Source organism: Triticum aestivum, chromosome 5D (assembly GCF_018294505.1).
Source record: "Triticum aestivum cultivar Chinese Spring chromosome 5D, IWGSC CS RefSeq v2.1, whole genome shotgun sequence".
NCBI lineage: Eukaryota > Viridiplantae > Streptophyta > Magnoliopsida > Poales > Poaceae > Triticum > Triticum aestivum.
The window spans coordinates 517780616-517794955 of NC_057808.1; the positions used below are offsets into that span (position 1 = coordinate 517780616).

At 44.6% G+C, this 14340-nt stretch overlaps 2 protein-coding genes across 2 annotated transcripts; both read right to left on the bottom strand.

Moving 5' to 3' along the window:
- Window positions 1–402: 402 nt before the first annotated feature.
- LOC123121080 (uncharacterized) lies at window positions 403–2869 on the bottom strand. The gene is made up of 3 exons (XM_044541006.1): window positions 2759–2869; window positions 2124–2649; window positions 403–601 (listed from the first exon to the last, which is right to left on the bottom strand). The coding sequence occupies exons 2-3, from the start codon at window positions 2510–2512 to the stop codon at window positions 403–405; spliced, it is 588 nt and encodes a 195-aa protein (XP_044396941.1). The 5' UTR covers window positions 2513–2649; window positions 2759–2869.
- A 5-nt stretch (window positions 2870–2874) lies between these two features.
- LOC123121082 (uncharacterized) lies at window positions 2875–3775 on the bottom strand. Its single transcript, XM_044541007.1, has 3 exons — window positions 3300–3775; window positions 3062–3189; window positions 2875–2934 (listed from the first exon to the last, which is right to left on the bottom strand). The coding sequence occupies exons 1-3, from the start codon at window positions 3547–3549 to the stop codon at window positions 2875–2877; spliced, it is 438 nt and encodes a 145-aa protein (XP_044396942.1). The 5' UTR covers window positions 3550–3775.
- Between the last annotated feature and the right edge of the window lie 10565 nt (window positions 3776–14340).

Sequence of the window (14340 nt, forward strand, 5' to 3'; positions counted from 1 at the left end):
TCAACCATACGACGTAAAACTGAGGCATCAGGAAACCAAAGCCTATTCTCCACGCCAAATCACTTACAAGCTTAAATTACAACGATCATCACTTGCAAGCTTAAAACGAAGCTCTGAGTAATCATTTGGTTAAACTGAAAGTTAATCAGTCAAACACTTGAGGCCAAACCAAAGATTGACGAGTTCACACTGACATCCATAGCAAGTATGAAGTATCATTTACTATTGTCAGAGCAGTTGAATATAGCAAACAAAATAGAGCAAAGCATAAATGGTTGAGAGGACATCCAAAAGCTACGTTGGCGATGGCGATGAAGTTCAAAACAGAGCACCATGGCGGTGGCGATGGTGCGGAGCCACGTTGCCGGTCGACCACCAAAAGCTACTTACCGTCAAGTGTAGCTATTGTCGGACACTGAACAGTAGAGCCCTTGGTCTTCGAGAGCCGTTCATCTTCCATAACTGGAGCGCATCCCAGCCGTCCGTCTCCCTGGCAGCGATCCGGTCAGCGATCCAGTTGCTGTCGAATTCTTCAGAGAAGATGTCGATTTCTTCAGGTATGTTCAGAGACAGGAAGTTCAGAGAACTAGTGTCCTGGCAACTGAAACGAAAAAAATTGAGCACTCGTTCGCTTTAACTGATTACTAACGAATCAGACTGTGCAAGATAAAAAAGGAAACAACCTCAAGCATTTGGTTAAACTGAAAGTGAAGCATTAACGGATCAAACTGCACACTGAATAACATCCAAAGCAAGTATATAGTTTCATCTACTAATGTCAGATCACTTACAAGGAAACAAGTACATAGTTTCATGGATCTACTCAAGTATGTATGACGCATAGTACGAACAAAATATGTGTGCTCATTCGATTTAACTGAAATTAGACCAGTCAAACATACAATGCAAAACCAAAGCATCCCCGACCTTATTCTCCACGCCGGATCACTTACCGACGACAAGCATATGACTGAAGCCTTCATGATAATAAACAGTTAACTGAAGCCTTGATGATAATAAATAGTCAACTGTAGCCTTGATGATAATAAAATTCAGTTAACTGTCCCCCGCAAAAAAGAAAGTGTTAACTGAAGCTTACAACAGGTAGACTTCAGTTACCTGTGTGTTTTCAAAAAAAAAAAAAACTTCAGTTAACTGTAGCCGTTGTCGGACACTGTACAGGGGAGCCCTTGTTCTTAGAGGGCATTGATCTTTCACAAGTAGCTGTTGAATTCTTCATAGAAGATGCTGATTTCTTTAAGTGTGTTCAGAGACAGGAAGTTCAGAGAACCAAGAGTCTTGACAACTGAAACTAGATACTTCGAGCACTCATTCAGTTTAACTGAAACTAAACCAGTCAAAAATACGAGGCAAAACCAAAGCGTCCACAGCCTTATTCTCCATGCCGAATAACTTACTGGCGACAAGCACATTACTAGAGTCTGTTATATATATTGGCCATAGCACATTACTAGAATTTACAATGATCATCACTCGTAAGCTTAAACTAGAACAGTAGCAACTAAACACTGATTACTCATTCTGTTAAACTGAAAGTGAAACACTTGAGGCAAAACTAAAGCGTCAGGAAACCTATTCTCCACGCCAAATCATTTACTGACGACAAAGGACTGAAAGATATAAAAGGACTGAATCTGTTATATGTATTGGCCAGAGCATATTAAATTGAAAGTGAATTTACAATGATCATCACTCATAAGCTTAAACTGGAACAGTAGGAACTAAATTCTGAGTACTCATTTGGTCAAACTGAAAGAGCCAAAATCAAACTCAGAGAGCCAAAAATCAGTTAAAACAAGGCAAAACTAAAGCGTCAGAAAAGAGCCAAAGATTAACGAATCAGACTGCACTACACTGAGTGAAATCGATCTACAGCAAGTATTATAGTATCAGTTACTAAAATACTAAGTGATAAGGAAACAAGTCCTACAAGTATATAGTTTTGTCGATCTACTCAAGTATCAAGTCCTACAAGTATGCATTGCCGCATTTGGCCACATCACAGAGGAATCATTCTGTTCTGTCCTGTCAAAACGAGAGCTCAGCAGAAAAGGCTCAGCAGTTAAGCTGTCTGCTCCCAGAGTTGAGAAAAGCTAGCAGACCCCCCTGGCGGCGGCGGCGGTGGTGGCGGTGGCGGGCCGCCGCGGTGGCGTTCCTTCGTACGAATGGCCGCCATCTCCAGCTCCACCTGCAGCCTCGCCCATATGGCCTGGTGCTGCTCCAGCGCAGCCCGATCGTAAAAAACCCCGTCGACATTCACCGGGACTGCCCCCTGGCCCTGCGGCTCAAGGACCGGATCCGGAGCCTGCTGCAGATCGGCTTCGCAATCCTCGCAGATCCACTTGGGGTCCTCGCCCTCGACCACCAAAACCGTCTGCGTCTCCAACGGCTTCGGGCAGAGAAGGCAAAAGTCTATGTCTGGACGCTGAATCGAGGACTCCAGCTCATCTAGAACCCCCTGCTCGATGTCCAGGACTGCCTCCTTCTCCATATCTGGGATTGCCTCCTGGCCCTGAGGCGCACCGGCGTTGCTGGGAATGGGAATGCCCTGAGCCTGAGGCGCACTGGCGTTGCCGGGCTGCCGCCTTGCCAGTAATCTGCGCCGGCTGGCGTCTCTCAGGCTAGTTACTAAGAAACCAAAGAAAAACAAGAAATCCAACTCCGGCGTGAGTGAAGAACCAAGAACCAGAGAGAAAGAATTTGCGATTTTCTTGGGTTGGGAAGGAAAGGAACACACCTGTAACAGGATTGCCCCCGCGCCCGTGACCGAGAGCTGGAAGAGACGGAGGTCGGGTCGCATAGGCTGCCGGCGCGTGGCTCGTGGAAGACTCCCCGGTGTAGGCTACAAAAGAATTACACAGTGGAGGGAATAGAATTAGAAACCAAGAAATCAATATCAAGGAACCAAGGCATCTGAAAGATGTTACAATTAATCCAGAAGCGGGCATCAACCTCGAAAGAGACCAAGAAATCGAACTCCGACGTTAACTAACCAAGAAACCGCACGGACCAGAGACAAAGAACTTGAGAGGGAACCCACCTGGATTGCCCCAGCGGCGGAGCGAATCCCCGTGCCAGGCGTCGGGGGGCCTGCAGCGGTGACAGTCGCCGAAGACACCCGTGCTGCAGTGTCGCCGGCTCCGGCTGTAGGCGCCGCACGCGGACTGCCTGTACGATCGAAAGAAACCAAGAAATCGAACTCCGACGTCAATGACGAACCAAGAAACCACACGGACCATAGAGAAAGAATTTTGCGCTTTTCTTGGGAGGGAACGCACCTTGATTGCGCAGTGGCTGCTCGAGCATCGTCATCGGTGCCGACTGAGAGAATCCCCCGTGCCCCGACCCGCCGCCGCGGCCGCCTCTAAGGAACTGGATAGGGGCGCCGGCGGGGCCTGGAAGCGGCTGCAAACTGCCGGCTGCAGTAGCCGTCGGTTCTGCAGGCGCCTGTGATGTGTCGTCGACGGCTGTAGTCTCCGTCCCCGCCCCGGGGATGTCGTCGTCGGTGGCCTTCCGCTTGTCCCCCATCTCGCCTCGGTCGAACAGCTTCGCAAGAACGCCCAGATGAAGGAGATTCAGAGGTCGCAAGAACTCGGGCGCGCGTGGAGGGAAGGAGGCTACAAGAAAGGATGGGAGAGGGGAGGATGGCGAGGCGAGGCGAGGGAGGCTATATAGACGATGACAGAGCGTCTCTCGTCTCCCGCTGCAACCGATTTCAAGAAGCAAAGAGATTCAGAGCTCTCGGTTGATTTGGAAGACAGGAAGAGCCTAAAAATTGGGCCTCCTGCACTTCAGATAGCCCAACCAATGGACCAAATCATTAACCGGCCCAGTTTTATCCTCTCTTTTCTTTGGAGAACTATTCCAGTTTTTACAAAGTTCCAGTGTTAAAATGAAAATAAAATGACAATGCACTTTTTATCTACTCTAGTAACGCTGCTCCAAGTGTAGAGTGCTATCGATGTGATGTATGTACTCCTTTGGTCCTTTTTACTCCACATATAAGATTTGTTTGAAGTCAAACTTCGTAAACTTCTACCATATTTGTATGGAAAATAGCAACATCTACAATACTAAAGTAATACAATATGAAAATCAAATTCATGAAGCATCTGATGATATTGATTTTGTATTATGATTGTTGATATTTTTTTTTATAAAGTTGGTCAAACTTTACGAAGTTTGACGCAAGAGAAAACTTATATGCGGAGTAAAAAAAATACCGGAGGTGTACTGCCACATTTGGTCACATCAGTATATCACAAGAATCAACTTGAAATAGTATTTCACCTCACTTTTTTATTAAGAACCACACATTACGAGGAGCTCACCCTGGACTAGTGAACAACATACAATGTACTCCCGCCGTTCCTTTATATAAGGTGTATTTGTTTTTTTTTAAGTTAAACAAGAGCATGTTTGACCGAGTTTTTAGAAAAGTAAATATCCGCAATATGAAATTTATATCATGTGATCCATCATGAAAAGTAGTTTCATATTTTATCTATTAGGTATCGCAGGTGTTGTTATTTTATTTTATAATCTTGGTCAAACATTTAAATGGTTGACTTGCACGGAAATCAATATGGCATGCCCAGGAAGGCATTCCCTCTTTCGTCTTCGATGTATTGGTAACTTTACTTGGAGCTATATTTTTATTCGTACGTGATATGTGTTTTGCTTGGATTTTCTTTTGCTTTTCTTAGGTTTGTTTGCTTATTTCCACAGTCATTGTTTGTTGATCGCACCTTTTTATGAGAGACACACATTCATCTCAAATTTATAGAATATGATGGGCCTTAGTAGGGGGGTACTAAGGAGAAAAAGCGGACAAAGGCTACGATCGAGCAGAGAAGCACATCAAAGATACAAAGAGAAGCGTCGCTTGATACTGCTAAGCCCTCATCTACTAAAACACTCGTTGGTCTAGGCAGAGGGAACAAAAAAAGCCTGTGAGCAGAGGGAAGACTCAGAAGGAAGGCGACATCGTCAACTTTGAAAGGAGGGTGCCTCGATGCTTCACCAACTGATTGTCGCTGAAGGGGACCTCTTGCCCCCTCCCCGCACCCTAGCCAAAAGGGCGCCAATCCGTTTGACAATAAGGATAAGGGAAGCGAAACATTGTACCGCCGAGGAAGAAGGGACTCTGAGAACGACCACCGTCGCTAGCTAAGCAATGCCACAAGCCACGCCACCACCAGCGATGAACCGTCTTCATGAGCACTCAAAGAAGCTACCTAAGCTCCTGGAGCGGCGCATAAGGGAAAAAAATTAAAGGATCGAACCCCTTACTAGTGGCATGTGCGGAAGCCTGCTAGTGGCATGTAGGCGGCTCCTATTGGTATCATGCCATTGGTAAGTGGTTACTAGTGGCGTGTGTGTTGCACGCCAACTAGTAACTCATATAGCAGTGTCATGTGTGGTTGCCTGCGTGCCACTAGTGAGTTATATATTAGTGGTGTTCATGTTTTACTACGCGCCACTATGACATGACTAGCTAGTGGTGTCTTCTCCTCCTGGCACTCCACTGATAGTAATTTATGGTATAAAAAGATTGCAAATAATGGAATAGATTCAGTATTTTATTGCTGCCATGACAACATTTTGTAAAAAAAATTGCTGCCAGCGGCATTACTGTGCCAAAAGGCTTCTTATGCTTCCATCGCAGCATTCTTTTAGCTATTTTGCTCCCATGGTAGGTTTTGCATTTTTTTAGCCAAAGGAATTATTCCCTGCCATGGCAACAATTTTAAAGCCTTTTTGGCTGCCATGGCGGCAATTTTCACCCGTTTTTGCTACCATGGTAGCACTAATGAGCCAAAGAGTTCATTTTGCTATCATGGCAACATTTTATAGCAATTTTTGCTATGATGACAACATTTTTCAGAAAATCTAACATTAGCATTTCCTAGGTATTGCTACCTCTTGAGCACTGCGTTGGTTTTTCCTTGAAGAGGAAAGGGTGATGCAGCAAAGTAGCGTAAGTATTTCCCTCAGTTTTGAGAACCAAGGTATCAATCCAGTAGGAGACCACGCGCGAGTCCCACGCACCTACACAAACAAACAAGAACCTCGCAACCAACGCGATAAAGGGGTTGTCAATCCCTTCACGGTCACTTACGAGAGTGAGATCTGATAGATATGATAGGATAATATTTTTGGTATTTTTGTGATAAAGATGCAAAGTAAAATAAACTGTAATAGAAATAACAAAGTGTTGGAAGATTAATATGATAGAAAATAGACCCGGGGGCCATAGGTTTCACTAGTGGCTTCTCTCAAGATAGCATAAGTATTGCGATGGGTACTGTCAAGCAATTGATAGAATTGAGCATAGTTATGAGAATATCTAGGTATGATCATGTATATAGGCATCACGTCCGTGATAAGTAGACCGACTCATGCATGCATCTACTACTATTACTCCACACATCGACCGCTATCCAGCATGCATCTAGAGTATTAAGTTCATAAGAACGGAGTAACGCTTTAAGAAAGATGACATGATGTAGAGGGATAAACTCATGCAATATGATATAAACCCCATCTTTTTATCCTCGATGGCAACAATACAATACATGCCTTGATGCCCCTGCTGTCACTGGGAAAGGACACCGCAAGATTGAACCCAAAGCTAAGAACTTCTCCTATTGCAAGAAAGATCAATCTAGTAGGCCAAACCAAACGGATAATTCAAAGAGACTTGCAAAGATAACCAATCATACATAAAAGAATTCAGAGGAGATTCAAATATTGTTCATAGATAATCTTGATCATAAACCCACAATTCATCGGATCTCGACAAACACACCGCAAAAGAAGATTACATCGAATAGATCTCCAAGAGAAACAAGGAGAACTTTGTATTGAGATACAAAGAGAGAGAAGAAGTGATCTAGCTAATAACTATGGACCCAAAGGTCTGAGGTAAACTACTCACACATCATCGGAGAGGCTATAGTGTTGATGTAGAAGCCCTCCGTGATCAATGCCCCCTCCGGCGGAGCGCCGGAAAAGGCCCCAAGATGGGATCTCACGGGTACAGAAGGTTGCGATGGTGGAAATAGGGTTTTGGCTCCGTATCTGTTGTTTTCCTGGTATATGGGTATATATAGGAGGAAGAAGTACGTCGGTGGAGCAACGAGGGCCCCACGAGGGTGGAGGGCGCGCCCCCTACCTCGTGCCTTCCTCGTTGATTGCTTTGCGTATACTCCAAGTCCTCTGGATCACGTTTGTTCCGAAAATCACATTCCCGAAGGTTTCATTCCGTTTGGACTCCATTTGATATTCTTTTTCTGCGAAACACTGAAATAGGCAAAAAAACAGCAATCTGGGCTGGGCTTCCGGTTAATAGGTTAGTCCCAAAAATAATATAAAAGTGTATAATAAAGCCCGATAAACATCCAAAACAGAATATAATATAGCATGGAACAATCCAAAATTATAATTACGTTGGAGACGTATCAGGTATCCAATAAGAAAGACTAATTAGGGAAGTATTTCAATCCAAATTTATTGATTCGACACAAGTGGAGTCAAAGAATATTTGTAAGGTTTAGCAGTTGAGTTTTCAATTCAACCACACCTGAGAGATAACTTTTTGCAGCAATTTATTAGTAGCACGGTAATGTGATAGCAGTAGTAATAAAGTAGCAGTAGCAATAGAAGCAATAGTAACAAGTTTGTAGCAAACCAATATAGTAGTGAATTTAATAGAGACAACATCAGAAAAGTGTAGGCATTAAATACCGATGGGGTGTTCGGATGACATTCAATATGCAACAGCCATAACCTAGAGCGATAGTAAATTAGCTCCAATTAATCAATCACATGTAGGCATGTATTCTGTATATAGTCATATGTGCTTGCGAGAAGAACTAGCGTAACATATTTGGTCCTGCCCTCCCGTGACAGCGGGGTCCTAATGGAAACTAAGGGTAGTTAAGGAGCTTCTTCTAATAGAGAACCGGTACAAAGCATTACCACATAGTGCATACATGTAATCCTCAAATGAAAGTCATCCCCGTAGAGTATCCCAATTGTTGTCACTTTGGGGTCTGAGGTTCAAAACGAGAACAAGTGCATCACAAATATATTCATGAAAACATACTAGGTTCAGATATGAAATAATGGCACTCGGGCCCTAACAAATCTGACAACGATTACATAAGAAATCTCATCCAAATATTTTGTCCATAAGGGTTCAGAAACCACCATTATGTCACATGTTTGCTATAGGTGATACTAGAGTGGTTTGTGAACACAACAATGTGGAACAATCAAACTAGAAGCCCCTAATGGAAACATATATATCACACTAGAGTTATGAATGAAACAATCATGAGGTCTAAGTGGACAAAATTTGTTGATAACAATTGAAAAGAAGACAGTTAGTTAGTCCTTAAATGTTTTAAAATTATAAGTAGATTATATATTGATCGAAATTGTTAGCAAAATTTAACACTTTTAGTTTAACAATAAAACACTAGTGGCATGCAGACAACATGTACTACTAGTATTACATATAACAATTCTAAACTCATGTTCAACACTAGCATGTTTAAACATAAAACACATTTAGTCTGACCATAACAACCATAAAACATATTTAAAAATTCAAAGGGCACGTTTGAGTTGAAGACTCGCAAAAACTAATATTCAGCAACCGGGGTACGGTATGGAGGAAGAGGACTGACCCAACATCTCCATGATGGAGCATGGAGATAAGCTTGTCTCCAATATTGATCTTGTCATGTCAAATAGATCCCTCCATGCAACGACGAGGACACGTCCATTTGATGATAAAGTCGAGTAGGTGGATGAGATATCTAACTCATCAAAGAAAATGGCTCTCATCTCACCGTTACGTGGAGCCTGCATTTGCGCAACACCACACATCTTCACGAGAACATAATTGGTAACACATATAGTAAGCATTGTATTTAATTTTTGAATAATACATGAATAACATGAAACTGAATGCAATTCTTACAAGGAGTTTCTTCTCAACATTGCTCTTATTCAAGGTGTGCCTAGTGGCAAAAAGGATCCATCATATGGTCCAGTATTGTAATGACCAACAAGTCCATTCATATTGTCCACAAATCTTATGACCTCCTCCATCTATTGCGAAGAAACAGTGGTGCCATCAGTGGCATATATCATGTCCGCTATCCTCCAAGTTTCTTTGGAAAGACATCAATAAGTTGTCACAAAAAATATATCAGCAAGCTTAGTTAGAGGAAATCATATAATTGATACTAAAAATTTATCACATATGGTTAAGAAAAATTACATGGACGGAGGACCAAAAGATTTAGCAAATGCACCATGAGGTCAAGATCAGGTTGCCCAGGAATACTCATGTAGATCTTCATCCAAACTTCAAACGCGTATGCTTTGGCCAATCCTCTCCAACCTTTGCAACCAAGAAAGGCTTGATTCTTTTTCATTTATGATATATACTACAAGTTAAAGCCCTCCTTTCTACAGACATGGGTTTAACTTTGGTCTCCTAGTCCATGTGAATGTCCAGGATCTCCATACTTCCCCTTGCAAATCATTGTATGTTGTGAGCAGAATCAAAGAAAAAATTAGACATTTGTTCATAAACAAAAATCAGCAACATTAAAGAAATTATCCATTCATAAAAAATATTGTCTTCTGTGTGAAGTTCTCTGCAAGCACAAGGGAGAGGTAATTATCCATTAGGTACCTAGTGTGGTGTTGAACCACCTGGTCGCACCTTCGTAGCCTCCTGTCACCACACCTGCGACACATGCAATCCATTTGCTACATTGACAAACAAATAGAATATTAAATTGTTAGATAAATGTTAAAAACATCTATAATTGTAACAATCTATAAAATTCATTATAAAAATAGGCATGACCTTTGCCAAAAGTGAAACAAACTAAAAACTAGAAATTTGTTTGCACATTGATGAATCACCATTTCGTCAAACATTGGCACTCATGTATATTTTCTTGAGAAATAAACCACACAAGGCAATACACATATCGCAAATGTTTACTCAGCTCATAGCCGGTACCGCATGTCATACAACCATACATACATAATCATGCATATATAAAAGCGGTGATCGGTAGACAATGGCGGAGAGGACATTGACGAGCACTGATAGGGAGAGGAACAGTCGGAGAGGGGGTGTGGTGAGTGCACTACAAAATTTGCTCTATTTTGCGATGTTTCACTTGTGCCACGTAAAACCGTTTTTCATCACGAAAAATGCTCCGGTGACATTCCCCCACCGTCACTAAAGCTTCATCATAAAACTTAAATCTTGACGGTACCAATTCCTCCGTCACGGAAGATCGTGTCTTAGGTGACAAACCTAAAATTGTCAATGATGGCTGTTTTTTTGTGATGGCCTAGAATGTCACCTATGATAGGCCAATTTGTCGTCAAAGATAGTTTTTGTTGACAATGATCGATCACCAGTGATCAGTCCGCGGTTTGACCAGTCAAAGATTCTAACAAGTGGGGCCAGCAGTTGCTGACGTGGCTTCATCCATGTGGGTCTGATGTGGGTTTTATCGTTGATAGTCCCGTGAATAATAAGTCGGCGCCAGTTTTGATCGATCAACGCTGCTGACATATGGGCCTAGAAGATGCTGATGTGGCTGCTTACATGTGGGACCAGACATTGTTTTTTCGGTGACGATGTGTCATTTGACCGGTCAACGATTCTAACATGTGGGCCTAGTGTAGTGCTGATGTGGATGCTGGCAAGCGGGTCCGTACGTGGGTGATGTGGCTTGTTACATGTGGGCGTCGGCAGCGGCGTCGAGGTACGACCAGAGAGAAGAGTGAGAGCAAGAGGAGTACGGGCAGGGGAGTGAGGGAGTACGGACGTGGTCAAGGGATTTGCTTGATTCCAGTTTCATTGGGAAAGATCGAGCGGCCGTCATTATCTCAGTTATGTGGATAATATGGTCGAGTAGGAACAAGTATACCCACGAGGAGGTCAAATACCAGCCCGGTAGGTCAATGGTTCTAGTGAAAGAGCTCATTCAGGCTCTGTACATTCCTTCCGAAGCTGTCGACATGAAAGATCTTGAGAGGGTGAGATGGAAACTGCCGGAAGAGGGATGGCGGAAAATCAATACTGATGCTGCTGTTGATGTAAATGGGGGATCATCAGCCATTGGGCTAGTGGCACGAGACCATGACGGGGGACTTTTGCTAGCCAGTGGCCACAAGCTGGTGGGGGTGACCGACCCATACTGTGCTGAATTGCTAGGGGTCAGGGAAGCTGTGCTTCTGGCTATGGAGAAGGGCTGGACGCGGGTTACCATCGAATCGGACTGCAGAACTGTCATAGAGGAGTATGTGGCGACGGAGTGCAGGTCGACAGGGAGCCCAATCATCAGCGACATCAAATCCTATCTCCAGAACTTTCAGGGTTTATGCGTCAACTACGTTAGAAGAGAGGCCAATGAGGCTGCTCACTCGTGTGCCAGAGAGAGCCTTGCGAGTGTTTCGAATGTAATTTCTTTTGATGTTTTCCCTGCTTCGTTGATTGCCATAGTGCAATCGGATGTAAACCGTCTAAGTAATGAATAAATGCCTTGGAGGCCGGTTCTCAAAAAAAAAGTGACACCTTTGTCCGTTTATGAGCGAGCATGTTTGGGTTCCGGCAGCACCGGTCGTGTAAGGCTCGTTAACGGCCACGCCGTCTGGCGCCGCATTGACGTGTAGCCTAATTGGCGGCCCGGAACGTCAAAAACCAGCTTGAATTGTTAGCAACAGTCGTTTTTTGTTTTTTGTTTTGGGTTAATTATCCTTTTGCCCTCAGTGGTGTCCATATGCTCAATTTTGCCCTCAGATGCGAATTGTGCTCGGTTTTTCCCCTAGTCCATGCACAGCTACTAAGACGAGGCCAAACGGCTAGATTTCAGTCCATTCCGTCCGCCGGCGTCAGTGGTTGTGGGTCCGGAGCTTACACGTGGGACCGCGTGGACGTGGGTCCGTAGCTGACATGTGGGCCCGTGCAACAAAATCCCCAAATCATTCGTTGGGTTTTAGCCGGCCAAATCGACGCCCACTCTGCCCATCCGCCGGTCGGCCGTCCTGCGCCGCCGCCGCCACCTGCGCCGCAGCCAGCACCTGCCCCGCCACCAGCTGCATGGCCTGCTCCGCCGCTACCGTCATGCGCCGACGCTCCACCGCTACCTGCTCCGCCCGCCACCTTCCTGCGACGCCACGGGTGGGGCGCCCGCCACCTGCTCGACCCGCGGCGCGGCCACCTTCCGTGCGCCAGGCCGGAGCGCTCAAAAGTGGGGGGCTGGTGGAGCTGTTTGAACTAGGAGGAAGAACCCCAGGGTGAAATGGCGAGCAGCGGTGACCCCAGAGTATTTGGTGAGGCAGGCATCAGACCGGAGATCCGCCGCGTCCACGACTGGGTTCCCACGGGGTAAGTCACGCCTCATGTTTAGATTGAGCTTAGTTGTGCATTTGAATAGTCGATTCGAGTAGGTTTGCCCGATTAGTGTGTTGATTGCGTCTCTGTTTTTTGTCGGTTAGGATGGAGTTGCGGTTTGCTTTCTTGGTGCGCATTAGAAGGGACCGGTACATGTTCGATGCAAAGGATAAGAAGAAATACCAAGGAGGTTTCGATTATATGTTGCCAATGGCTAGTAATTGGAGTTTCAGACAATTTGGGGAGGTAATTTGTAGCCAATATCCTTGGGGTTTGCTTGATGAAGTGGTATCAAATACTATGATGGGGAAAAGAATTGGGTGACAGTTAGTAATGATGAAGAGCTGGCTACCATGTCTGCTAGGCATAAAGAGAAAGATAATTTTCATGTGAGGATGCAAATTGATGTGTTTGAGCAGGCATTTGGACCTAGAATGGCGGGTGCAACATCTCGGGGAGAACCAAGTCGTCGTAATGGCATCTCTAGCCAGAGCAGTTCAGTTGGTGCACGGCGACGTGGTGGCTCGACAAGTGTGGGCAACGGCAGTAGGGTCCCCCTTGAAGTGGAGCCTGACGGCTACAATTCTGGGGTTGATGAAGAGAAGCTATATTCTGATGTTATTCGGAATTTACGACGGGCACCTCGGGATGAAAACCAAGATGAGGCTCACAATGCAGTCCGTGTGGATGATGACGCGGTGGGTGAGGACGAAGACCCTGCAGCTGTTGAATGGGACCCTTTGAACCCTCATATGGAAGAAGGTACCATTTTTGCATCCATGACTGAGTGTAGAAATGCACTTGTGACATACTGCATCAAGGTAGAACGTACTTTCAAAGTTGACAAGAGCGGTCAAGTATGTTACAGAGTGCACTGTCCGACTGAGGGTTGTCCATGGAGGCTGATCGCATCTAAAATGCGAAATAGCACTAATGTTCAAGTCAAAGTGAACCCTTTTAAGCACACATTCCAGGAATCAACCCTTAGGAAGGATACAATCAGTAGAGCCAAGTCAAGATGGGTGGCAGAAGAAGTAAAGAAGTGGGTGAAAGAAAACCAGCAAGTGGGTCCAAAGGAATTGCAGAAGAACATCAAAGATAAGTTCAAGATAGATTTACCATACATGAGGTTGTTCAATGGTAAACAACATGCTATGGATTCTATTTATGGTAACTGGCAGGAAAGTTTTCAATTGTTGTATTCATTCAAAGGTGAAGTGGAGAGGACAAGCCCAGGTAGTATTGTAGATATTGATCACCACACCGTGGAGTACACATTAAGGGGAGTGACAAAGACCAAGGAATGCTTTAGAAGGGTTTTTGTATGCTTTGAGGCTTCTCGCCGGGGTTTTTTGGCAGGCTGCAGGCCTTATTTGGCTATTGATGCCACTTTTCTCACAGGGAGGTTTAAAGGACAGTTAGTAGCAGCTTGTGCAGTTGATGCACACAGTTTTGTATTTCCAGTTGCCTACGGTGTGCTGGAGACAGAGTCTGAGGAGAGCTGGACTTGGTTTTTGCATAATCTGCGCCGGGCTATTGCACATCCCAATGGGTTGGTCATTCATACAGATGCCTGCAAAGGTTTAGAAATGGCCGTGGACAATGTGTTCTGATACGTCTCCGTCGTATCTACTTTTCCAAACACTTTTGCCCTTGTTTTGGACTCTAACTTGCATGATTTGAATGGAACTAACCCGGACTTACACTGTTTTCAGCAGACTTTCCATGGTGTTATTTATGTGCAGAAACAAAAGTTCTCGGAATGACCTGAAACTCCACGGAACGTATTTTGGAAAATATTAAAAATACTGGAAGAAAAATCCACGTCAGGGAACCCACACCCTGTCCACGAGGGTGGGGGCGCGCCTGCCCCCTGG

What these genes read in the sequence shown, in the direction of transcription:
- LOC123121080 (XM_044541006.1), bottom strand. Translation starts at nt 2,512, where the DNA reads ATGGAGAAGGAGGCAGTCCTGGACATCGAGCAGGGGGTTCTAGATGAG. An exon ending in CCGCCGCCGCCGCCAGGGGG is followed by an intron (nt 602 to 2,123) that starts GTCTGCTAGCTT and finishes TTTTCGTTTCAG; the next exon opens with TTGCCAGGACACTAGTTCTC.
- LOC123121082 (XM_044541007.1), bottom strand. Translation starts at nt 3,549, where the DNA reads ATGGGGGACAAGCGGAAGGCCACCGACGACGACATCCCCGGGGCGGGG. An exon ending in GCAGCCACTGCGCAATCAAG is followed by an intron (nt 3,190 to 3,299) that starts GTGCGTTCCCTC and finishes TCGATCGTACAG; the next exon opens with GCAGTCCGCGTGCGGCGCCT. An exon ending in CCGCCGCTGGGGCAATCCAG is followed by an intron (nt 2,935 to 3,061) that starts GTGGGTTCCCTC and finishes AACATCTTTCAG; the next exon opens with ATGCCTTGGTTCCTTGATAT.